A 27,013-nucleotide genomic window follows, 5' to 3' on the forward strand; every position below is an offset into this window, starting at 1 on the left:
TTTTTTTCTGTTTGAACCTCTCCCAAATCCTCCCCAACACTGCCACACGGTCCTCCCAATTTATTTCTCTCTCTCCCAACAGAAAACACTGACACTCACCACCACCCCGAAATCACACACATCAGGCACGTCTTCCACCTTAGCTCTGCGACAATTACCGCCACGAGCATCTGTCCGACGTCGAAGCCCTGAGTGGCCATCTCCGGTGAGACACATGGTCCTTTGGCAAACTCCGATGGGAGCTGCTTGAACTCGGGATCCTTGGTTAGGTTCTACTTGATTAAATTGCTATGCGTGATTAATTGAATTATCAAAGTTTTGGATCTGTTTGTGGTTTTGTATTGAAGCTGGATTGTGTTTGCATGTTATTGAACAGGGATTCTGTTTTTGTTTTTGAGTTTCTTGCAATTATAATTGTTGTTATCATTCTCTGTATAGGCTCTGGTCCTGTGATTTGGTTTCAATAATTTTGTCCAGTTCTGTTTGGTTTGAATTATTTTTGTTTGAGGTTTAAACATATTGAGTGTTGTGTTTGTATTTTAGTTCTTATTTGAGAATGAAATTCTCTGGTTCAGTTTCGCGTTCGCTGAGGGAGACGTTTTCATGACGTTTTTGGTGTGTGCGAAGATCTTGGATTGTTTATTACATGTACTGTTTCATGTAATACGTTTTATTTGATTAGGGTATTGTATATGGCCTTTTTTGTATTTTGGTAATGGATATGTTAGAATTTTTATTAAAATAGGATTAAGCCGTCACAGTATTAAAGAATAAAGTCGTCTTCGACATTCTCCGTCATGCCGGTTTCCCTTTTTTTCTTTTTAAAAAAACGAAATCATACTCTATTCACTTAAAAAGTGAAGTTATTCTTGTACACGATGACTTCACATTTCAATTTTTCGTTAAGCTTTATATTTGTTTGATTTTACAAATTTAGTATTTTATTAAATGATACTTTTTATTTGATAGTTAGTAGACTAAGTAAAACACAAATAAAATAAACCTAACTAGATTAAATGTTCAAATATAATTATTCAATGATTTTTTTATATTTTTTAATTTGTATCATTTTATTTTTTTAATTTTGTATTAAGGTTTAAAGATTAATTATTTTAGAATTTCTTAAAACTATTTTTTTTATATTTTTACTATAAACAAATATTTTAAAAAAACTAAAGAATATATATTTAAAAAAAACAAATATAAAACTGAACGTCAAAAAAAAAAACTAAAAAGTGAAATTGTCATGCAGGATGATGACTTCACTTTTAAAGTGAATAGAAATCGACTTTCCACAATACGGTTTCGCTTTTTGGAAAAAAGAAAAAAGAAATCGACATGGTGGAGGACAATTTCACTTATAATGTCGTCTTCTACTATGACAACTTACCCTATTTTGTAAAAAAATATTCAACTAATCTATTTTTACAAATTTGAATTTAAATGACATTAGTTGGTATACATACGTGACATTAATTGCATGGAAAATAATATTTTAATTACTAAATTTTAACAATTTTATTTTATAATATGAGATAAAATATTTTAAGTGGTTTTGAAATATTAAGAATAAAAAAATAAAAAATAGAAAATCACTTAGAAAATACTATCTAAGATTATAAGAGAAAGTTGTTAAAATTTAGTTGTTAAAATTTAGTTACCAGAAAATATTCTTAAGTGATAATTATCAATTTAAAATATTTATTTAAAAGACTAACTGAAAGATAAAAGATTTGGTGAATAATTATTAAGAAGATATTAAATAGATTATTTACAAGATAAAGTACTTATAAGGGATGTACAAACTGAATTATATTTGATGAATATAATAATATATGTAAACTTCAGTCAATATTCTCTTACGAGATTACTGAATTTTTGGGCTAAGAGATTTACTATAAATAAGTGAGTTGAGATAGTGGTAAGACACTCAAATATATAGCTTTTCAATGATCTAGAGAGTGAAACGTAAGGAATTTTTATTCGGAGACCTGAGAGTATTTTTAAAAGAAACATGTGCAAAGAAAGTTTAAAGTGAAGGTTAAAGGGTTAGTCTAAACGTTTGAATATTCAGGTGAGAGAATCTAACTTTCTTACTTATATGTGAGTTTGTATTAAATTGGGAGAAAGCTAGATTATTACTTCTTTTGAGTTTTTGTTTACGATTGATATTTGATTATCAAAATGTGTTTTTGGTGGTGAAGGTGTTAAAGGTTTTGATTTTACATAATTAATTTTGAAGTTTAAAATTTTCTTATTAAATGGTGGTTGTAAGGGGAACTAATATTCTTGTTCTTTTATTTGCTTGTGTTTTATGCTTTGATGTGTTTTTAAATTGAAAATATTGAAAAATTGTGGAAATTAACACGCCTTTTATTTTGGTGTCCACATGATGTTAAAAATGTGATTTTGAAAAAGTTCAGGGAGATGATATGGAATTGTGTTGAGTTTGGTCAGGTATTTATGAGTTTTGTTGGCTTGTAATTTTGATTGAATGCATGTAATAGCTTAATGTGAGTGAAATGTGAGCTTTTTTTAGAGCTGAGATGTTTGTTAGGACTAAACTATTTTGAGCGTTGTTTGTTGCTTTGTTCAAAGCGTGTTCCTCGAGTGAGTGCCTTAAATAATCCCTCTTGATGGGTAGCTAGATGTGTGGAGGGTTCTTGAGGTTTTGATATTTGTCTCATGAATGTTAAGGTTAGAGGACAAATGTCTATGAACTGAGAACTCTACGAGTCAAGACTTTGTTGTGTTTTAAAAATTATTGGTAGGTTGTTTTCATTTATCTAAATTTTTTAATATTTTTACAAAAGAAAGATTTATTGGAAAGAGTTATTATTGTTGTAACTATGCAATAGGAAAGTGAAAAAGATGGGATGTTATATTTAAACGCAAGAGTATATTGTTTCTACCGCACCCAATAATTCCACATCGCTTAGAAGTCGAGGCCTAAGGTGATTTAAATATCACTTCCTTCTTTCACCTTCGAGACGCCTTTTAAGGACAAAATCGTGATGACTTCAAAGCAAACAATGCCTTGGATGTATGGTGGTTGACAAAGATTCTGTCATTGAACTTGTGATCGAAACAATGACGCCCACTGTGGGACCGATCTTATGTTTCTACCACACCCAATATCACACCTTTAAACCTCAATAGAACTTATGTTCCTATTGAACCCAATAGTCTCACATCGTTTAGAACTTGAGGCCCAATAGGGTAAATAATGGAACCTGCAGTCCTCCATTGGGGATGATTTGCTCATTCTCCTTAGGTCTCGATTGGGGGCTTATGTTTCTACCACACCCAATAGTCTCACATCGCCTAGAAGTCGTTGCCTAAGGCAGTTTAAATAGCTCTTCCTCCTTCCCCGATGTGACTTTTAAGGACAAAACCGTAATGAAGTGATGTCCTATAATTGAAACAATGACACTCACCGTAATGTCAATAATGGAACCTTCAGCCCCTTAAGCCCTCCATTGGGGATGATATATTTATTCCCCTTAGGTCTCGATTGGGGGCTTATATTCCTACCACACCCAATAGTCTCACATCGCCTAAAAGTCCTCATGTTTCCACTCTCCAAACCTTCTTTTAAGGATCAAATTGTGATGAAACCCACGCACTAAAGCAGACAATACATCATATGTATGGTGACAACCATTTTATCCTCGAACTTTGGTTCAAAACAAATATACTATTTTATTATAATAAAAATCATAATTAGAAAAAGTAAACATTATAATATTTAGTAAAATAAAAGATATTAGTAAAATTTTAGAAAACTGATAAAAAATTACCAATTACAAAATGCATATAAAGTTATTTATTATTAAAAGTTAAAACAATGTATATTACGAACGAAACATTTTGTTAGAAGAAGAATACTTAGTCTATTAATATATAATTTCTTTTGTCTTTTTATATAAAAGTTATTTTTTTTTTGAGTATTTAGTCGATTATATATCCGAATTCTGAATTCAGAACAATGGGTTAAACTTGTTTCATCATCGAGTGGTTTATTGTATGATCTAGATCATATATCTAGTTTTAGTTTTAGTTTTTTTGGAACACCAATGCAGTTGTGGTAAGTTGTTCGACAGCACGATGGAAATCGACAATATCCAAATTGAATCGGAACAGGAACGCAGTTTTCGTCCTCATCCACACTTCGCTTAACCACACAAGTTGAATCTCCGTTCACAATCTCCTCCACACTTCTCGAACATGGTCCAGACCCTACTGCGCTGATGCATAGGTATGATGAACTCACCCATATTTATCCCATAAGGAAGCTCTTGGCTGGGTACAGCGCAGAGAACGCCGACTGGTCCACTGTTTCACCCATCGTCTTCTTCCTCGGTGCCATGGACATTCTCCAGCAGAAAAATGTTGCTGATGCTTCCATTTATTACCATAATTTCTCTGCTCCTCACTGCACAAAGCTTCTACGTCACACACCAGATTCCCTCCATCACTTCAATCGTTCCAAATCTGGTTAGCACAGCTTCTGCTTCCTGACTTTGGTCCAATATCGCCAACGTGCCCAGATCTGCCAACGTTTGAGTCCCCTGGTTTCAGCCCTTCTTCCACTTTGCATTTCAGTGACCCTTTTCAACAAACCCTAAAATGGAGGTACAACGAACCAACGGCGGCAGCGAACCAGTGACGGTGGAGGGGTAGGTTGCAGAACTAGTGACGGTGGAGGGCTAGGTTGCAGGGAGAGAGAAGAGAGAAATGGAGTTGTTTAGAGAAATGGAGACTGCGGCGGGGAAGAAGAAAAAGAAAAAAGGACACGCATTTTGGCACCGGTTGTCAATCACCCGAGGCCAAATATGTGAGTTTTTGGTTTCGATTCTCCGCAACCGAGGCATATGCTAGTTTTGGCACCGATTTTTTTTCAACCGAAGCATAACACCATTTTTGGCTTCGGGTGTTCTGTGAACCGAGGCATAAAAGTTGGGTGGAATTGCAAAAATGCCACCGCGCCATTATATGCTTCGGTTTTTTGATAACCGAGGCATATAAGGCGAGTTAAAAAGAATAATCTGCACTAGTGTCAATTTGGTAACCGAACTTTAGGAATGTTCAATTTGGTACCCCAATTTTCTAAAGAGATTCAATTTGGTCATCTCCGTTAAGTTGGAATTAACACCGTGTCCGTACAGGACACGTGTCAAGCCATGGAATTTTTATTTTTTTTATTTTTTTTTTCAAAAAATTTAAAAACTACCACGTGTCAGTTTATCATCGTGCCACGTGGCAGCTTACAATCATGACAGTGGCAGTGTAATAGCTGTTTTCAATTTAGTACCCCAATTTAAATTTTTGATTCAATTTAGTACCCAAATTTTTTAAAATCATCCAATTTCGTCATCTTCCATTTGAGACCAAATTAGTAAATAAGCTTAATTACAATCTATATATACATGTTACAATAACTTTTTCTAATATATACATCAAATCATTTCACCTAAATACTTAAATTATTTTATTTTTTACATTTTAACCTTTGCAATTTTTTATACATGAAATTTTTTACACTTGTAAAAAATAAAATAATTTGAATATTTAGGTATAGTGATTTGATGTATAAATTCAAAACAATTATTTTAACATGTTTATATAAGTTATAATTAAGCTTATTTACTAATTTGGTCTCAAATAGGAAATGACGAAATTGGATCATTTTAAAAATTTTGGGTACTAAATTGAACCAAAAATTTAAATTAGGGTACTAAATTGAAAATAACTATTACACTGCCACATGTCATGATTGTAAGCTGCCACGTGGCACGATGATAAACTGACACGTGGCAGTTTTAAAATTTGTTGAAAAAAAAATAATTTTTTTGAAAAAAAAATAAAAAAAATAAAAAATTCATGGTTTGACACGTGTCCTGTACGGACACGGTGTTAACTCCAACTTAACGTAGATGACCAAATTGAATCTCTTTAGAAGATTGGGGTACCAAATTGAACATTTCTAAAGTTCGGGTAGCAAATTGAACTTTCCGAAAAAGTTTGGGTACCAAATGTGTATTTATACCTAAAATTACAATGATATTTTTATTATAATTTATATTTTTAACAAAATTAAATTTATTTAAATATATATTTTGGATTGAATTTTATTTAAATTTTATTTTAAATATTTATAAATCTATAATTTATAGATAAATGTTATAGTGACTTTAAAAATAAGAACTTTATAAATCAAATATAAAATTTTAAAACAATTTTATAATAATTTATTTAAAATTTTACAATTCAATTTATAAAGTATTTATTTTTAAAGCAACTCTAACATTTATCTATACATTATAGATATATAAATATTTAAAACAAAATTTAAATAAAATTCAATGCAAAATATACATTTAAATAAACTTAATTTTGTTAAAAATATAAATTATAATAAAAATACCATTGTAAATTTTATATAAAAATTAAATTTTATATAAGGATGAAATTGATTGAGTTTTAAAAAAATTGAGATAAAATAACAAATAAAATGACTATATTTAGACTTTTCATATCCAATAGTGACATGTAGCACTATATTGTCACATCACACCGTCTCTATTATGTGACACATAACTAACCCATTACAAACATAAATGACTTAATTGTAATAAAGTTTTCAAATAAAAATTCAATTAAAATAAAGTGTGAGAAATTACTTAAAATTTTGATACTTGAAACTTCTAAAATGAATTAACCTATTTATAAAAAGGAGATATCAAAAGCACTATATTTCAATATAAATTTCTCCTGACGAAAAGAAAGTTCACCCATATTCGATGATCTCTTTTGGAATTTAATACAAAATAAATAGAAAAGCTTAGAATATAGGGTGCCATAAATTCACGTAACACTACCCTATTAAAAAAAATTGTCAACATTGGCTTCGATGCTTGTTGGTCATGATCTCTCTCTGTTGTTTTATTTTTTCGTTATTTTTGTGTAGTTTTTCTTCTTGCTTTTAACCTCTTCGAGCATTACATTGCTGCTGATTACCGTCTCTGTAATTTCCGTTGTCAGTGAATTAGGGTTTTTTGAATCATCGAACCAAACTTGTGGGAGTAGCAGCGACATTCGCATTGGTTCGGAGTTTTGATTGTTCATTGAAAGGTAAAACCCTCCGAATTCATCTTCATTCCATTTTTGTTTAATGTGGCTGGTACTCTGATAATCTTCTTAAATATCAGCTAGAATAAGCTTTCCGTTTTCCCCATTGATCACTCGTGAATTTTATACGCTGTATCTATATTATGCGTATCCCGTTTCATCTTTGCATGTACAGATTGCGCTTGTTTCTTCTATGATGTTATTCGGTTTTTTAATTCTGCATTTGCGATGATTAGTGTGTCTATGTTGGTTGGGATGATTTGTCTCACGGAAATTGATATATGTTCCCTACAAGTAGACTGATTCGGTTGCGTTTTTGAGATGAGTGCTTTTGCATTATACTACTTGACAAACACAGATTTTCTTTTCTTTTCTTTTTTAACTGGTGGATAATAATTCTAGCTAGACATATCTCTTCTCGTCCCCTTTTGTGATAATATAAATTTATGTTATTGCTTTATTATTTTTCCACAACTCCAACTTGAATAATGATAAATGGCTGAATTTTAATTGATTATATTCTTTCTATGACCCCTCTCAGTTGATACTATGCTGGGTACTACAACTTGACCTCATACCGAACAGCATTTAAGAACAGCATTTTGCAGGTCTCACACAAGGTGTACAGCTAAACAAATGGTAAATAGTATTCGTTTTAGTCACAGTGCTAAGGATGAGGAAAATAAATATGGGAGGGTCACACAAAATGCTGAGAAGGGAAAAAAACAATTACATCCTGATGTATCAGATGCAACTGGTCTCAGACGGTCTCCTAGAGAGACATCATCAAGGAGGATAATTTCTGGTCCTTCAAGTATTCGTAGGTCCGGGCAATTTAAAAAGGGAGTAGTAACACGGATACCGGTGGATAAAAAGAGATCTGAATTGGTTGGAAAAAAGAACATGCCAAGTCCTTTGAGAAGATCTGGAAGGACTGGGAGTTACTCTTCTACTAGTCATTCTGATTCTAAAAGCTCAGGTTCATTGAATTCAAACCCGAAGCCAAAAAAAGAGAAGAGTGTGAGACAGTTGACATTTGAAGCTAAAGAAGTAAAGGAAAATGAGGAACAAGATCTTGGAACACCCCAGGTTGAAGTAAGGCGAATGAATGCCCGAATGTACCGGTCTTTCTTTGAGTTACCAAAGGAAGGTAATATACCGAGATGCCTAGTGTCATTCTTGTTTTAACAATTTTTTTTTCCCTGAATCCTGTTAGTTTTGTTACATATCTAAATATCAGAAAAACCAGTGCTAATACGATGGTTATTGATCTATCATGTAATAAAAGAAGTAGTTAAAGGTGCTACTAATGCTAGGCCTTTCTTCAAGTCTCTTGTTACATTTTTTGTTTACTTATCAGAATGAAGACTAGTCAAATGTTGCTGAGTGAGGCTTTCTAATGGTTATTAGGTTTTGTTTAATTATCTATCATTTATAGTTGCTTGACTGAGAAGATTGCCTTGCAGTGCCTGAAAGGATGGACAAGTCAAATGAAGGTGGCAAGAATATTCCAGACAAAATTGACCAGGGCTTTGAAGGTTGTCATTCTGATCGTGAAGTCTCCAAGAATGGTGCACTACCATCTAAAGATGGAAAGCTAAAAGAGATGAGAGTTAGCTCTAGGTTGAGTGGCCCTGTGAAGGATCTGGTTGAAAATACCGTAACTCTGGATTCTATGGCACCATCTAATGCTGCAACTTATGAGGCAGGTTTGACATCTGAAAGGATATTGGATGAAGATTTAATCAGGAACACTGTTAGAGATGATAGAGGTAAGAAAGCGATACCTTCTGAGAGCAAGGAAATCACTGGGGGTGTGAATACAGATGTTTCTGCCACCTTGGCAAAGGGTGACAATTCCAACGTGATTTCTGATTCTGGTGGCCTGTCAAGGATCAGTGGCAAAATTATGGAGACTGACGGTCCATCTAATGCCACAGTTTTTGAGACTGGTTTGGTATCTGAAAGGGTTCAGCCTGATCGCTGCAGAGAAGAAGCATTTCCATCAAGCAATTCCAAGAATGGTGTGCAACTACCTGAAGATGGAAAATCAAAAGAGATGAGAGTTGACCATGGGTTGAGTGATCCTATGAAAGACCTAGTTGAAAATACCATGTCTCTTGGATCATCAGCACCATCTGACGCTGCAACTTTTGAGATTGGTTTGGTGCCTAAAAGCATTCAGCCTGAAGACTTAATCGGAAACAGTGTTGGGTATGATAGTAGTGTTGACAAATTGGTACCTTCTAAAACAAAGAGAATTATGGTAGACATGGATTCAGATGTTTCTGCCACATTGGCTGAGGGTAACAACTGCAACTCTGTTCCTAATTGCAGTAGCCCTTCAGTTCTAGGTGGCAATATAATGGGGACTGATGGTTCACATTCCAAGCGGATAAGGTATTTGTTACTTGTCATATATCTCATTATTCTTGATTTAGCATGGCATCTCTTTTATTATATTCTTTTCTAGATTATTTTCAAATTCTTGAATCATAAGTTCTTTATTATATTATTCATTTGATGCATGTTGCTGGATATTTCGTGTTAAGCATTGATAGAATTGCAACATTATAAAAAACAAAACTGATGGAATTGAGCAGTGAGAGAGATATGATACTCTGTTCGAACTCCATTATGTTTGAAATACAGTGATATTAGAATTTCTATGTCCTAGCTGTTTTACTAACATCTGACTCAGCAGATAGTCATTCAGTTGTACTTAGTTGAAATTGCAAATGTATATGAAATCCACATGAAATGCAATATGTCTAATATTCACCCAACCTACATTTTGACTTATTTGGTGTTTTCAGGCCTAAATAACTTGATATTTTCTTTGCAGGTTGGATGATAATCCTATAGGCAGTGAGTCTTGTAACCCTTCTACAACTGAGGTTGGTCTTTGTTCTTCATTGTTAGTATTATGCATGTGATGTAATCTGTAACTGTAGTTGTATTATGCAAACCAGTCAGATTAGGGTTGGATGGATCAAACTGATCCCTTTAGTAGGGGTGCCAGTGGCCTGGGTTGGTTCAAGTTCAATGTAATTTTCAATTTAACCCAATTAAATGTAGTTGAGTTTGGTTGGGTTTACTTTTCTTTATTCAACAACCTAATACAGTTATCATTGGGTTGGGTAATCAGGTTGAGTAACAAAGCACTCCTTGTCTTGGAGCCTTTTTGAGATATCTTAAAATAAGAACAACAACACTCTAATGATCAATACAAGAATTTTACATGAATCGACTCACAACACTAACCGCAAAAGACAAATCTAGTCTAGTAATAGTGAGATAAATGAGTTTTCGTTTTAGTGTTCTATATACTTTTGGATTAGAGAAAGTTTCTCCCTGTTTTGCCTGTAATTTATGATTTGGATCCATAGGACAATCCACTGGTTTACGATCAATCTTCTCTATCTCTTTTAGAATGTCAATGACATATTTCCTTTGAGATTACAAATCCTTCCTTTGATTGGTTATTTTCATGTCCAAAAAATATTTGAGACTTCTAAGATCATTGGTCAGAAAATGATTGCATAGGTGTTCCCTTAATTGTGATATTCTAGCAACATCATTCCTTGTAATGACTATATCGTCAACATACACCATTAAATACACACATTTTCCAAGGGAGGGGAGACCGTAGAAACAAAATATTATGGCTCATTGTATTTTAGCCCAAAGGATTGAAAATTATGGTTGATCATTCCAAATCAAGCACGTGAAGATTGCTTGAGTGTCATAACTTACAAACCAATTAGACTTCCCTTGAGCAACAAACCCCAGATGTTGCTCCATATTGACTTTCTCTTCTAGATTACCATGCAGAAAAATATTTTTAATATCGAATTGGTCAAGGGCCAATAACGAATGACTGCCATCTAACACTAGTCATTTTGTCCTTTGTAAAAGTATCATTGTAGTCAAGCCCATAGATCTAAGAATATCCTTTAGCCACTAATTGATCATTGAGGCGATCAACTTCACTATTTAGGTCCAACCTTAATGGCATAGACCCAATGACAACCTACTTTCCTCTTCCCAGAAGGAAGTGAAACTAACTCCCACTTTTTGTTATGTTTAAGAATTGACATTTCAGTAATCTTGGCTTGTCGCCTTCCAGGATGATCAAGTTTTTATGTCACATTTTTAGGAATAGTTATAGAAGAGACAAAATAATTAAAGGAAAAAAAAGGAGACGTCTTATGGTTGCTAAGAAAATTGTGAATAGGGTGTGGATTATGGGTAGAGAGAGTACCTTTGTAAATAACAATGGGCCAACTCGAGTCATCATGATACGGAGTCGTGGTATTAAGTGATGATTGAGAAGGATATGCTTAAGGTGGTGATGATGGTTTAGGAGGATTTTATATGGTATTTTGGGTGTTAGGAGCTGAAGGAACAAAAGACTCAACTAAGGGCACATGTAGGACTTGTTGGACTAGATTAGAAATCTTGAGTGGAAGGAGGGTAAAAGGGAGTTGGTTAAAAAAAGGGATATTGGCATACACAATACTTCTTGGTCTTAGGGGAGTAGCATCGATATCCTTTATGAAGTTGAGAATGACCCAAGAACACATTTGATAGCTCTAGCTAAGAGTTTATCTAGACCTTGAGACATATCATGGGCAAAACATAGACAACTGAAAACACGTGGAAAGATATGAACGAAGTGTTTTTTGGAAATGGAATGGAGTAGGGGATGTTATTTTCAAGTGAAGAAGAAGACATCATGTTATTGAGAAAACAGGTAGTTAGAATAACATCTCCAATAGTGAACAAACATATTTGCACCAAGCAAAAGGTACAAGAAGTTTCAGCCAGGTGTCCAGTTTTGCATTTTGCTATAATATTTTACTGAGGTGTGTGAGGGTAAGTAGACTGATGTAATGTTTGAGAGGGAAGAGAAGAGAATATAAAAAGGTTTATCTTGGAACTAGATATAGCATGTAACACACAATAACTTTGCAGCAAATTCTATTTAAGGTTATTTAGTCTAACAAATACAATTTCTATATCAACCACTCTTTGCATTTGAGAAAAAAAAAATCTTGTAGAAGATAGATAGGGGTTTAGTAGGAATTAATTGCTTGGCATGCACTTCCTATCTAACTGAAAATATCAATTTCCATGTGCTTCATCTTGACATGTAGAAGGGGAATTACAAGAAAGATTAACAGCACTGAAATTATCATAATAAATAACAGGAACACAATGAGGTATTGAATCCAAAGAAGTTTGGTGGTGGCTGAGGCAACTCTTCGAGAATTTGCTTTTGTAGTGGATCTAACAACAATTGTTTGTTTACAAGGCCACGTGAAATGAGAGTAGTACCAAGAAATATTGTACCTCCAGAGGTAGCAGCCCAGTTTGCATCACAAAATGCTTGAATTATCATAGGTTGATTAGCAACAGCTGGAATAATTTGTATATATCACAGGAAATAGTTCCTTTTAGATATCTTAATATTCGTTTTACAGTAGTCCACTGAGACTCAAGAGGAGCTGATATAATCTTACAGACTTTGTTAACCTAGAAACCTATTTCCAGTCAAATGATTATGAGATACTGAAGAGCACCCACCCACCACAAATCTATAAATGGATGGATTAGGCAACAAATCTGAACCTGCTTAGAAAGTTTACATCTTAAAATCATAGGAGAAAAGATTGACTTAGCTTCAAGAATATTGGTCTTCAGCAGAAAATCCTTAATGTATTTAGTTTGAGTCATGAGAAGAGACCAATTGGACTGAGGACAAACTTCTTTACCAAGAAAGTTATCAAGATTACAAAGTTGTTTTAGAGAGTTGCTTGTGATAATATTTTCATCAACATATGCCGACAAATATTCAACGTATGATTGGTTACTGTAAATGAATAAAGAAGGGTCACATTTGCTCTCTTTTAACCCAAATTGCAGTAATGTTGTTTTTAGTCTAGCATTATGAACATCCAATTGAAATATAGACCACTCGAAAGTAAGAACAGATGTAAGAATAATCCAAATAGAGATAATTTTAATAGCTGAGGATAAGGTCTCATTAAATCGAGGTTGTTGATTATATTTCTATACAGTACCATTGGGATTTTCTTTTATTCTAATAACCTATTTTGCATTCTATGGTAGTTCTTTGTGGTCGGAAAGGAAGAAGAGTTCAGGTTTCATTGCATTGTAAAGCAAGAAATTCTTCTTTCGTGGCAGAGAACCATTGTGAATCACTAAGGGCTTGTTTGGTGGTTTTTATTCAATATTGACAATAAGTAGAGTGGGTTACTTTTGGCATAACTCTAGATTTTGATCTGGTTCACATAAGGTGGGTATTAGGTGGTTGGGAAGGTGGTGAATATTCAGTTTGAGGAACTAGATGGGGAAGAAGAATCTAATGATGAGGGTGCAGTAGATGATGGTGGTGACAAAGGTTCTGCAGATAAAAGTATTTTAGAAGATGAAATAGTAGGGATAATAGATCAAACAGCTGGGGAAGATGTAGGTTGTTGTGAATTCGGTTTGAATAGTTTAGGATATCGAAACCTGGTTTGATTGAAAAACATATCTTTGAATATGTATAATCCGCAATAAGGAGAAAAACACTTATAACCCTTGTAAGATGTTGAATATCCAAGAAGGACATTCTTGTGAACGAAAATCCAGCTTGTGATAATTATATGGTTTGAGTAACATTTTATTGATCAGAATCCTATATGTAGATTAGCAAATTACTTACAGGTAGACAAGTTGTTGTAACTAATCATGTATATTTGCACAAACCCGCCCCACAGGTTTGCACACATGCTCTCACAAACACACATATAGTTATATTTTATGCTTATCTGTGGGTACATCTTTGATCTCTTGGTAATTTTTTATCAGCTTGAAGATGGGGATTCTATTGCTGCAAGCATGCTGCAGGGCTCTCAAATTAATAATGAAAAAGAAGCTGGTTTAATAACTAATTCCATTAATAGTGTCACTCAACTGAAGGAGAAGTTGTCAAGTCATAATCCATACAGAGGCAAGTCTGACTCCGTTAGGTTTGTTGAGTATTGGGTTCCTGTACAAATATCTAATCTGCAGCTTGAACAGTATTGTTCTATTTTACTGTCAAATGCTTCTATTCTGCGCTCCTCATCAAAGGTTGATAGCATTGAGGCTGTTCGTGATGTTCTTATATTAACTCGGAAGGTTAGGTTGTACTTTCTAAATAAATTGCATGCATATCATAACATCAAAAACAATATAAAGTTGTTTTTTGTTTAGAATTAGATGTTTTATGCTGCAATATTTGGTTGCACCATCTGAAATAATGTATTTATTATTATTAGATGTTTAGTGCTAAACTGTTAACAAGTTCTTACTACCGAGCGATAAGATATAATTACAATGAGTATGACATCAATATAATCAATTCAGTATTATTAATACAAATTGATTCTGTTTTATATTGAATTCATTTCAACATCCTATGCTGCATATGGATTGATGCTAATTCTGATTTGGTGTTTCTGATTCATAATTAAAATGAATTTGATATACTAACGTGTACTTTTTTTATATTTGATTTGGTGTTCCTTTTTATTAACTCCAGAGCTGTCAAGTGTTTGTGTATTTTCTTAATAGTTTATTTTTATTGTGGTATCTCTCGACAGTGTTGTAGTCATCCCTATCTTGTTGGTCCAGAATTGCAACCTTCTCTTAACAAGGGTCTCGAACCGTCTCAGTATCTTGATTTTGATTTAAAAGCAAGTGGCAAGTTGCAACTTCTTGATTCAATGCTTGAGGAGTTGAGAAAAAGTGATTTAAGGGTGCTCATTCTTTTTCAGGTACACATTTTTCAGACTGTCTACCCATTAAGTCTTAAATTTACATCATCATCTATTAGTTTCTTTAGCTTCTTAGTTATCAATCACAGTGAGGAGTGGCTGACCACAAAAATGCTGTAGTTGGGTGACTTTCGTATCAAAGATTTTATATTATAGATATATAAATGCCAAAAACTATTCACAACTATAGGCACATTCATATTAACTGGCATGAGAACACTGGAATGAAGTGATAAATAAAAGACGGAATTAATACATAAGAATGGAACACATAAGTTACGTGTGAGGAGAGTCAAAAGAAGTTGAAAAAAGTATGAAGGCTTTCGAGCAAAGAGCTGAGTGAACAGAGATCCTTATGTTGGAGAGCAGTGGTCTATTAGAAAATACTTGGGTTAGCTGGAAATGATACTGCTGAGCTAGGATAGATGAGAGATGAAAGCAGAGGTCATACTTGTTTTTTGTTGTAAAGAAGTTGAGGATGTAATTCATGTTTTTGAATAAAAATACATGTATTCTACACGACTGTGAAAAAGTGAATCATGAAAATACTGCAAAAATGGATTCTATAGCTAAAAAATTTGAGGTGTGGGCAGGGAGATGGTTTTTGGCTGTGATGTCATGGTTAGAGTCCTGTAGCTTCCTAGGTTGATGTGTTATGGAGACAAAAGACTTTACGCGGCTCAAGAGCCTAAGAATTTGAAGGGACTAATATTAAATTCTATTAGCTAGTATAACAACACTACCCTTCAAAGTGAGATCCCTAAATTGTTCTAGAGAAGTCCTTTTGTGAATGCATTAGCTAACTAGAGTCTTGAACGGACCTAAATTGTATCTAGGGGTGTCAAATTGAGCTAATATGGCTCACATGGGTTTGCTCACTTCGGGTTGAGTTAAATACGAGTCAGCTCAACCTGACTCACTTTTTGGTGAGTAAAAAATTTTGCAACCCGACTCGACTCAAGCTGTGGTGGATTAGTGTGTTGACCCACTTAAAGATGTTTTGTCTTTTCAATTTTTTTTTAATATTTTCATCGCAGTACAATCAAAGTAGATTGACTTGACTAATTTTTTTATAGCAATATAATAAAAATACTTGTCTATTTTATCAAGCATTATTATAAGATGGGAGTTGAAAAAATTATAGTGCCAACCTACATAATTTAACAAACAAATAAATTAAACATCCAAACTGTTCAAATATTATTGAACAATATTCTGATATTTAAAAAAAAATAAAGTTGTTAGCCTACATAATTAGAAGTAGTAAATAGTTATAATACATCACTTATGAAAAAAATGGTAAAAATATAATAAAGGATTGATACTAGTGGGTTACTGGTCAACCTACCTTTAGCACTAAACAAACTTGTTTAATTCATGGGTTAAGTGAGGTAGGCTTTAAACCACATTTAAAAGTGCTGAATTTGTCCAACCCAACCCAGTTCGAAGTTCACGGGTTTGAATTCATTTTGATATCTCTAATTGTATCTATTAATGGGCTCTTTAATATTTCTTTTATAATGTGAATTTATTTCTCTATGCTTTGTCCTTTGAAGTTGATCTGGTTTGTGAGCAATGTTGGGGGGAAACTTAGTACAAAATAATCTTGTTGGGAGATCATTTATTTTGAGGTCATTGAGAACAATAATCATCCGCAACAATTCACATGCCCCTTGAGTGATGACTCAATTTTTCTTCTACACTTTATCTTTCAATAGCATTTTTCTTTTTACTCTTACTTCAACCATGCAAGAAAGTAAAGATTTATTTTATTGATAAAATCATACAAATTACATTCTCATTGCCTCAATTTCTAATAATCAAATTCTATAAATAAGGAAATAAAAATAATCATCTACAACAATTCACATGCCCCTTGAGTGATGACTCAAAATTTTGCTTCTACACTTGACCTTACAATAGCATTTTGCTTTCTACTCTTACTTCAACCATGCAAGAAAGTAAGGATTTACTTTATTGATAAAATCATAGCAATTACATTCTCATTGCCTCAATTTCTAATAACCAAATTCTTTAAAATAAGGAAATAGAAATAATCATCTACAACAATTCACATGCCCCTTGAATGATGACTCAAAATTTTGCTTCTACACTTGATCTTACAAAAGCATTTTGCTTTTTACTCTTACTTCAATTATGCATGAAAGTAAAGATTTATTTTATTGATAAAAGCATACCAATTACATTCTCATTGCCTCAATTTCTAATAATCAAATTCTTTAAAATAAGAAAATAAAAATATGTTAAAATGAAAAGATTCTAAAGATTTTTTTCTCCAATCACTGTGGAGATATTAAGGATATTTTTATCCTAATAATCCATTATTTACAACACTCATCCTTAAGCTGATAAATGAATATTGATCATTCCCAACTTGCTTATAAGAATCTGGAATATGTCCTGAGGAAGCCCCTCAAGACAAATGTTCACTATCTGAAGACCTGAGGGACATGATTTGTAACCACAAGACCTCAGTTTGATGAAGTGCCTGATAATTTCAATGTTTGCTCCTATCATGTTCTCCTGGATTATGGGAATGCATGGTTGACTTGTTATCACAGTACAATTTCATAGGGATGTCAACCTTAGTTTTAAGGCCGTCTGGTATGATTTTCTTTGAGAGTTTCCTTTATACACTCCTTGAGTAAGGGCTTGAAATTCAGTTTCTGCACATGAATGACATTTTCTATCCTATATTTTTCTTCAAGATACCAATCCTTCGTTGAGAAATTTAGTACCAGGCAAAAGTGTCTTCTTTCCCGAACAGTAGCCTCTTCCTAAGTTTGACTTCAAGTACCGAGGAGATTAAAAAGAAAACGCTCCTATATAATATGGACTTAAAAACCCACTTACTAATCTCTTTATGGAGATCAAATGCTTATTTCCTTTGAGAAATAGAGAAGCCTTGCACAAGGCACGCAACTTTTATTCCGAGGAAATACTTTAACTTTCTAAGGATAAGACTCAATCTATAAATTTACTGAGTAGAACTGAGAAGTAGAATCAATCCATATGCGGAAATAATAAAAAAGATAACTGAATCTCTAATTACATATGTTGCCAGTATACCATGATTAAATCAAATATCCCAACACACATTATAAATCTCTATCTAAAGCTTATATGGGCTATTTATACATACATACATACATACACACATATTTTGGTATGTTATTAATTCTCAATTAGCCAATTTTTCATCTGTTTTCTTTAGTTATTAAAATTGTTTGGGATTGTATGTGTGAGAGGGCTATCAGAAAGGCTTGTTCATAAGATTTTATTCATAGATACATCTCATTAAGACTTGGAGGTCTTATTTTTCTGTTTTGGTCTGTTTTGCCTGTTTTCTTTAATTTTCTCGCATGCATGTGTGTCTGTTGGTACATGAGACCATGTCGTTCCCCATTTTCTTAAACTTTATTCATCCACTTTAGGGAAGATAGTTCATTGATTCATGTTAGTTTATTACTGAATTTGCAGTATATTGGAAGTTCTGGAAGAGTTATAGGAAATTATTTGGAAGACCTACTTCGACAAAGATTTGGTCCAGATTCGTATGAACGAATTGATAAAAATATTCTACCTTCCAAGAGACAAGCTGCCATGAAGAAATTTAATGACAAGAACAACAAACGATTTGTGTTTTTGTTAGAAACATGTGCTTGCCTTCCAAGCATTAAATTGTCGTCTGTTGATTCTATTATTATATTTGATAGTGATTGGAACCCGATGAATGATATAAGATCCCTTCAGAAAATAACACTTGATTCACAGTTTGATTTCATAAAAATATTCCGGTTATATTCAACTTTCACTGTTGAAGAAAAAGCCTTAATCCTTGCTAAGCAATGTAAGTCAGTTGACTTCAGTTTACAAAACATGAACTGGAGTACCAGTCATATGCTGTTGATGTGGGGTGCTTCTTGTCTATTTGATGAACTCAAAGCTTTTCATGATGGTGAAACTTATGCATCAAATGCGAAATCCTTGTTTGGGCGACCATTTCTAAAAGAAGCGATGGATGAATTCTCATCCCTACTATCTCAGGATGGAGAACATATTGATTCAAGCAACAGTTCAATCTTATTGAAAGTGCAGCAAAATGGGGCAACATACCATGGAAATTTTTCTTTGCATGGTGAGCTAAAACTTGGGTCACTGGATGAAGAGCCATCCCAATTTTTTTGGACAAAACTTTTGGATGGAAAACAGTTTCAGTGGAAGTACTTAAATAATTCATCTCAGCGGAGCAGGAAGAAAGTCCATCATTTTGAGGGTTCAGTCAATGGGCCTGATAATGTAACTGAAGGAGCAGCAAAGAAGCGCAGGAAAGTTAATATTGTTGATCCGCCTTCTTCAAAATTTGAAGATGAAAAGTTACCCGCTGGTAGCAAGGCAGGTTAGTGGTGATATTTATTACTTTGACCTTTCATTGTTCAATGAAGTTTCCAATTAGTAACAATTATAATTATTGTAAGCCTTTATATATATGTGTATATATATATATATATATATATATATATATATATATTATAACTTCTGAAACCAATAAATAATTTTGCAGGAACACCTAGAGATTTAGTGGGTAATGCTTCTCAATTCTTGCATAGTTCGACTACTTGTTCTGGTAATCAGTTCCATGTCAATTACTTATGGCCCTTACTCAATCTGGTTGCTTGATCAAATGTCAGATAGATCTCAAGGAGACAATGTTGAATCTGAGCGAAAAAGCGGACTGCATGATGAGCAGAGTAGCTTACATATTCTGCTGAAGCCAGAGATCATAAAGCTTTGTGATTTTCTTCTTCTTCCGGTATGAAATATGTTTTTCCTTTGTTAAGTTTTACGTCTTTTCCTGCTTTGGTCCTTGTTCCTTTACTCTTTGTATGGTTGCATGCTGATTGTTTGTGTTGATTAAGTGCGATTGTGTATAAATATTGTCAGTTCAGCAACATTATTTAATGTAAAGGTCTGATAGGAACTTGGATGCTATGGGGTGCCCAATTTCCATATTGAGTTTTGTGGGATGCTCGATAGAGCATTTAAGTGCTTGGTTCTTCTCCCTTAATAGCTTGCTATTGGGGGTGGGTTCCCCGTGTGCTTATGTACTTATCAATTAGTGTCAAAGCTGATTGTCAATGTCTCAAAAAGTGCTACCTATGGAGGGTTCTAACCAGTGAGGGATTTGAGTGAAGGGTTTTTTGAGGGAAAGTTGTTGAGACATTGGCTCTTAAGCCTAGTGCTATGATAGTTAGTTCTATATTATAGTTAGCTTTTTTATGATAGCTTTCCCAAGCGCTTAGGTGCTTATCAAAGGCTTTTAGAATTTTGTTGATTTGATAGTGTTCCTGTTGAGATTCTGATATTTGGATGCATTACTAGGTCTGCTTTAATATTGGTGATGGTATGGTATGAAGCTTGTAATTTTAGGCTTATAATGAAGTAGGAATGAAATGCTTCTGATCTGAAAAGATACTTGAGAAATTGAATAGTTTTTAATTGGAATTTCTGATTGTCTGTCTGTTTTCAAGTAATCTTTGCCAGGTAAAAACCCAACAATGATGTATCAAATTGAAAAATAGGCTTTTAGTTTGAAGTGGTAGGACTAAGGAGATTGCTTAAATCGTTATAGAATTGGAAGGAAGATAATGAATTTAGAATGGTAACTAAGGCAATGATGTGAATAAAATTTCGATGTGACCATAGGTGGACACTTATTTTACTTATTGTTGACCTATTAGGTTCATGTTTTTAATGATTATAACCTATGAACGCTTGATCATGACTGTTCAATGTCTCCGCTTGACATGTGTTGATACCAACACGCTTACTACACATGTACATCAACGTCAGATATTTTCTTAAGTAGAATTTAAAAAACATTTTTTTTTGCGGCTTTGGCACTTTTTTAAGAAGAACTTTTGTAAGTTTCTATTTCTCTTTTAAACAAACAAACTATCTATTTCTCATTACATATTGTGTTTCACTATCTCTATTTAAATTTGTCTTTGGATGAATAACTTAAAAGGGTGTCTTTTTCAATGATGGTGATCAACAAGGGGATGAAATGTCTTAAATGACTTAGATCCTCTTTACACTTTTTGGATTTTAGATGGATGAACTAGATCTTTTTTGTATCAAGAAATAGTGTGTTCAGATTGTTATATTTAACTAATTTTTTTATATAGATGCTTTTGAATATAATCTCGATTTTCAATTTATATAATTCATAATAATGTTCTATCTCTCTCTCTCCCTCGCACACTCACATTCACACACACATGTGTCCGTGCTTCAAAGTTTATAATTATGTAGTGGTGGAAGGAAGTAAAGGGAGGAAAAGGTTATTGTTTAGTTTTGTTGGAGAGTGCTTTTGTGTCATTGTTGGATTAATTGTTATATTATGTAACCTAAAGAAGGTGGAATTTGTCTGTGCCCCTTTTGAATTTGAAATCCTTCCAGTCCCACTAGATTGTGTACCGTGAGATTTTGACCTTGAGAATTAATTTTTCCAACAATTCTTGTGATCACACCCTGCATTCACCCAGGAATGAATTTTATAATTTTGTTATGGGTATCATTATTGATTTGGCAGTTTTGTATTTAGGTCAATCTAACCTAATCCGAATTGATAATATTGTGGTGATATCTTTTTGTAATGCAGGATAAAGTCAAGAGCATGATCGAAAAGTTTCTTGAATATGTTATAAATAACCACGATGTCAATAGGGAACCATTTTCAATATTACAGGCTTTTCAATTATCTCTGGTGAGAATATTTTCTAGTATTTACTTCTATTCGATTCAATTTCACTCCTTTAGTTCCTTTATCCGTTGCTTTCTGACATAGCTTTTGTTTTCTTGAAGAAAATTGTTCTTATGTTTTTTATTTGATCATTTTTTCAATTTTTTTACAGTCCGAAGCACATTTTTAGTGAGTTAACAATTTTGGCTTCCTTTTCCTTTTCTGCAGTTATTTTTTTGTGGAACTTGTCAAACTTAAGTATGAACACTTTATTGCAAATATACTCAATAATCTGGGTTTTGGGCTAGAATTATAGTGCAAGGCCTGATCATGAACCATCTCAAAAGCTTAAACTGTTAGATGAAGACAAATGAATAGTTTTATATTTGTGGAAGAATGAGAAACAAAAATTTTCTGAATATAAATGTGTGTATCTTCCAATCATCAGAGTGGTGTACTTATATTCGAGAGTACTACAACAATAGTTAATGCTAAATCAATTTGCTGGAGAGCAATTACTTCTTAGCATGCAGTCAATCTAGCTACATTTAGTATCTAGGACCCTAGAAAAGATAAACATTGAAGTAACTTGCATTTTCTATGTTTTGCATTCTTAGCTTGTCTACAATTTCAAAATATGAAATACTCTTTTGGCAAGAGTATTTTGAAGGGATGGCAGTGCATTGCAGCCGCTTTGGACATTGTTGAATGGCCATGGTGCAAATCACGCCGTAGGCTGAACCTAAAGAAGATGAAGTCTAGGGTCTATGCAGCATGACCTAACCCAAGACAAATGCAACCTTAATTTCCTTAAATTTAAAAATTTTCTGGACCCTTACCCAAATAAAAAGCCTAAATTACCATATGCAACCCAAACCACAACTTTTTAGTTCAGCAGCCATAGCCGCTGCAGTCAGCCACCTGTGCTGCCACCTCTGCCTGCCAATCGAGTCCCAAACCTTTCTCAAATCTTCTATCAGCCTTAGGATCATGCTCTGTATTTTGTCTTGCAAAGAAAAGTAGGATAGATGCAAAGTTGAATACGAATTTCCCTTCAATTTTCTTTTTGGGAGCTATTAAGGAAATTTGCTTTATTCTTTTTCACTTGCATATTCACAAACCGGTTACCATCTTAACAGCATAAACGCAACATAAAATTTTACTACTTGGTCTGCATTTATGCCATATCATTTGGTAATTTTTACGAGTAAAATAGTCATGATAATTCGTAGACAGGAGTTCTGTTTCACGCCTCTTATAACTGCATGTATTCACATAATTGCAGTAACTGATACTTTCTTTTTTCTTTAATCGTGCAAAATTCAGTGTTGGACAGCAGCTTCTTTGCTAAAGCACAAACTCGACCCCATTGCCTATCTTATAAAAGAATTGAACTTTGGGTGTAAGAAAGAAGAGGTGGACTACATTTATTCTATGTTGCGTTGTTTGAAGAAAATATTTTTATATCGCACAGGAAGTTATAATGATACCGACTCTCCAAAAGCGTCTGAACCATCAGATGGAATATGTACCAGAGTTGAACAGGAGGTTGAATTGTTCAAAAAAGATATGTCTAAAAGTATTAAAGAAATTCAGAAGAAGTGCAAAAAGAAGCTGAAGAAGCTATGCCTTTTGCAAGACGAAGAGAAGCAAAAGTTGAAGGAAGATATTGAGGAGGAAGAGGCTAAATTTGAGGAATGGTACAAACTACAGTCAGCTGTTATACGATCCTGCTCTCCCAATGATGTTATAAGAATGGAAAAGCTTAGGGTTTTGAATATTGAATACGAAAAAGGAATTGAAGAACGGAAGTGTCAGCATGAAACACAACTCAAAGATCTTGAGGCCAAACAATCAGCTGACAAACAGAAGTTTCTAGAAAAGGAGGCTGCTTGGGTAGAAGATGTGGAATCTTGGGCACAAAATGAACTTTTAAAAATAGTTGCTTCAAAGGAACGTGGGACTGGGGTTGAGTCCTTCCAGACTTATGGTCAAGTACAACCTGACAATGGCCTTAAGAATCATTTTGCAGAGGGAAAGGGTCATGATGATAAGGTTAAAGCCATCACAGAGACTGTCGCTGAGAATTCACCTTTATCTGATGAAAGAATTGCTAACAGGGCCGCTGTAAGTTTGTTGGGTAGAAAGGAACTTTTGAGACAGCAGGGGATTATCAATACTACAGATTCTCCAGAAAATGATGGTGCGGTGAATCTTCCTTCATCCATGGAACAAGAATCTGATGGAGGTGCTGTAAATGAAGTTTCGTATAGAGAATTAAGACTGAGTAATGGTCCTGATAACAATACACATTCGAGTCCATGGCATGAAAACTCTGGAGACTCATCTAGCATACTTAATGGACACATTCCAGTGGATGAGCAAGAAACTAGAAATGAACTGGACACTGTTTGTATATTTGTAGATGTACCTCCGGAAACAAGTGGGATGGTCATTACCGAGTGTCCACAGGATGCATCTCCTTTGAATCCCCCGTCATCTATGACTCAAATGTCTGATAAAGGTCGACTAGAGGTCCCATGTTTAGATAGGGTTTTATCACCAAGGACTTGTCAAGCTGCTTGTTCAGGTGATGAAGGTCCAAATAATATGTCCATTTCAAATCCACTTTTGGAGCAACAAACTACTGATGTCCCTTTGAGTATTCCAGCAGCGGCTGATTGTGTTGATGATATAGAGCGTTTAACAAGTGCTGTGTTGGTGGCTAAAAGGACCACATCAGAAGAGCAGGAAGGAGCACCTAAAACCATGGCAGAATTGTCCCAAGAGCCTCCAGTATCCAGAACATTTAATGTCACGGATCTTCAAGAACAAGTTGGGCAGTTATCTATAGGCTCCACTCATGACCATGAAAAGTTTAAGGAATTGCAGCATTCTTCCGAACAACCAGAACTGGTGCCTAGTACAGTTGATGTTGTACCAGCCGGTCAATCCAATCAGGCTTCACTGATTGTCAAGCCTGTAAATCAGGTGCAACAATTACTATCTGCGGAGCTCCCGTCTTCCCACCTGAATAATTTTTGTTTGGCAACTGAAGTTGAACATCAGCCAACTGTGGCTCCAAATCAAGACGTGCAATCTGACTCAAATTTGGAACATTCACATGGGCACCCTGCCTCAGATTCTGACCCTAATACAGTTGCACCCAGTGAAGTAATAATGCAATCTGCAAACGCAATAAATTCTTCAATTCCTCTTGAGATCAATTATCAACATCTGGAAGCTGAAATACATTCAGCTTCCAGAAAGCTACATTTGAGCTATTATGATCCACTAAAAATTGAATTGGATAGAATACGAAAAGTAGCAGATCAAACAATGAAAATCTATGAAAAAAAGGTTAGTTTCTGGTTTGCTTATATTTTGATTTCTGCAATGACTTTTTGGTCATCCTTTTTGTGACTAAATAATATTATTCTTGCAAGCAGAATATGGAGTTGAAATCTGAGTTTGAAAAGGAATTAGAGGAACTCCGCAGGAAGTACGATATTAAAATTCAAGGAATTGAAACTGAATTCAAACAAAGAAAGACGACTCTGGATACAAGTCTTAATGTAGTTCGTATGAATAAGTTTTTGGCAGATGCTTTTAGGTCTAAATGCTCAAACCTTAAACCATCGTGTACATCAGGAACGCTGCAAGGTATGTTGTTTTTTTTCTGAGATCTAAATTTAAATGTTGCTTTTATTGCCCTGACTTAATATGTTATGAAAATGTAGTCTCACTTCGGTTCCATTCCTAACATGTTTCTAATAGTAATAGTGGTTATCCTTGCCGTCAATTATTAAATGAATAGCTTGTAAAATTTAAACTTATGCCACAAGTAAGCAAAGACTTTCGTGGTGCAGGTAATGTTAAAATATATATATATATATATATATATATATATATATATATATATATATATATATATATATATATATATATATATATATATATATATATATATATATATATATATATAGCTGTTGATTGATCCCATTTGAAACCATAGTAATAAGCTGGAGTTGGCAGATGATGTGCAGATTTTCCTGAGTTCTTGGCAAGGATATATTATACTTTTTATTATGTATACTGTCTAGGACACTTAAATCTCCATCTTCCATGCCACTTTCGTCCCCTCCAGAACGAGGAAAATCTGAACCAAAGAATACTGTCTAGATATTTTTTTTTAAGAGTCCTGAAACTAATTAATGTTATATAATGATTGCATCAGTATTTTTCTTTGGGGTCTGGAAATATGTACTTGTCCTCTTGTCCGGGTAATATGTGCATTGTTTATGTATTCTGCTCATGAGCAGACACTGGGCATTCAGATTTTGATTTGAGTCTTTCCTAATCTTTATTTTATGGTCAGATTCGAGTTTTTCGGCACAGCAGTTGCCTCCGCCCTCAAGACAACAGAATTCTAATTGGCCATCCCTTGTTGCCGGTTCTTCTTCTTGTGGTCCTTCTCCGACCAATCGGCAGAGTCCCTCCACAAATCCTACCTCTCAGCTTACGTTACATCCTATACGGGCTGGTTACAGTGCATCACGATTTCCCCCCAATGTTTCTGCAAGATCACCAATCATCAACACCATCTCTTTGCCTGTTGGAAATCTTCAACCTGGTGGTGAGATTCGCGCCCCTGCTCCGCATCTCCAGCCTTTTAGACCATGATGACATAACTCTTTTTTTCTTCTCCCCTGCTTCGGAGATTCTTACTTCATATATGCTAGTGCAAATATTGTAGTACTGATACTAATGCCAATAGTTTTTTTTCATCCCTTCTAATTATAGTTATGTAAAAATGTATATATGTAATTAATTGTCTGCCTAATTTTCTCTGGCATACAATGAGTCATTAATGGCTGACGATTAACATGAAACACAAGGAATTGGTGAGCTGTATAGTTCTTGAAACAATTACCAAAATTTTCATATGCAACTGCTGGTGTGAAAGGGAGACAGTTTTAAAGTCACTACGGTAAATTTTCCTTTTAAAGAGGAAAACCATGGCTTGAATCTTTTTCTCTCTATTCAACTGGAAAGTATACAATGCTTGCTCCTCAAATATTATATCAAGAGTTTGATCTTCAATTTTTCGTCGACGATAACTTTAAAAATTTTTACATCATCGGTATGTATTAATTTATTTCATAATTTTATGTCCATTTAAACTTCATTGACATGATTTTATTCTTTATAATATTATAATTATAATTTTTTAATTTAACCACAATCGAGTTATGATTGAATTAATAAATCCTTAACTTTTTTCAAT

At 34.0% G+C, this 27,013-nt stretch overlaps 1 protein-coding gene across 5 annotated transcripts; it reads left to right on the forward strand.

The window, feature by feature from the left end:
* Positions 1-56: 56 nt before the first annotated feature.
* Positions 57-26,808, forward strand: LOC114183208 (uncharacterized). 5 transcript variants are annotated; one of them, XM_028070139.2, is made up of 14 exons: positions 57-264; positions 7,045-7,134; positions 7,673-8,281; positions 8,598-9,531; positions 9,977-10,028; positions 14,011-14,322; positions 14,787-14,960; positions 18,462-19,380; positions 19,546-19,566; positions 19,673-19,794; positions 21,646-21,750; positions 23,053-25,086; positions 25,176-25,389; positions 26,105-26,808. In XM_028070139.2, the coding sequence occupies exons 3-14, from the start codon at positions 7,768-7,770 to the stop codon at positions 26,407-26,409; spliced, it is 5,706 nt and encodes a 1,901-aa protein (XP_027925940.2). In that variant the 5' UTR covers positions 57-264; positions 7,045-7,134; positions 7,673-7,767; the 3' UTR covers positions 26,410-26,808. The 5 variants fall into 5 exon arrangements, with proteins under 5 accessions (XP_027925940.2, XP_027925939.2, XP_027925941.2 ...); XM_028070138.2 differs by lacking the exon at positions 57-264 and adding an exon at positions 6,805-6,923; XM_028070140.2 differs by lacking the exon at positions 57-264 and adding an exon at positions 6,805-6,923 and having other exon boundaries at positions 7,740-8,281.
* Positions 26,809-27,013: the final 205 nt, after the last annotated feature.

Source organism: Vigna unguiculata, chromosome 5 (genome assembly GCF_037176805.1).
Source record: "Vigna unguiculata cultivar grain cowpea cultivar isolate G323 ecotype 2 chromosome 5, ASM3717680v1, whole genome shotgun sequence".
In the NCBI taxonomy this organism is placed as follows: domain Eukaryota; kingdom Viridiplantae; phylum Streptophyta; class Magnoliopsida; order Fabales; family Fabaceae; genus Vigna; species Vigna unguiculata.

Coding starts and splice junctions, on each gene's coding strand:
- LOC114183208 (XM_028070139.2), top strand. CDS start 7,768: ATGGTAAATAGTATTCGTTTTAGTCACAGTGCTAAGGATGAGGAAAAT. Junction 14,961..18,461: donor GGGTGCTCATTCTTTTTCAG/GTACACATTTTT, acceptor CTGAATTTGCAG/TATATTGGAAGTTCTGGAAG. Junction 25,390..26,104: donor TACATCAGGAACGCTGCAAG/GTATGTTGTTTT, acceptor TTTTATGGTCAG/ATTCGAGTTTTTCGGCACAG.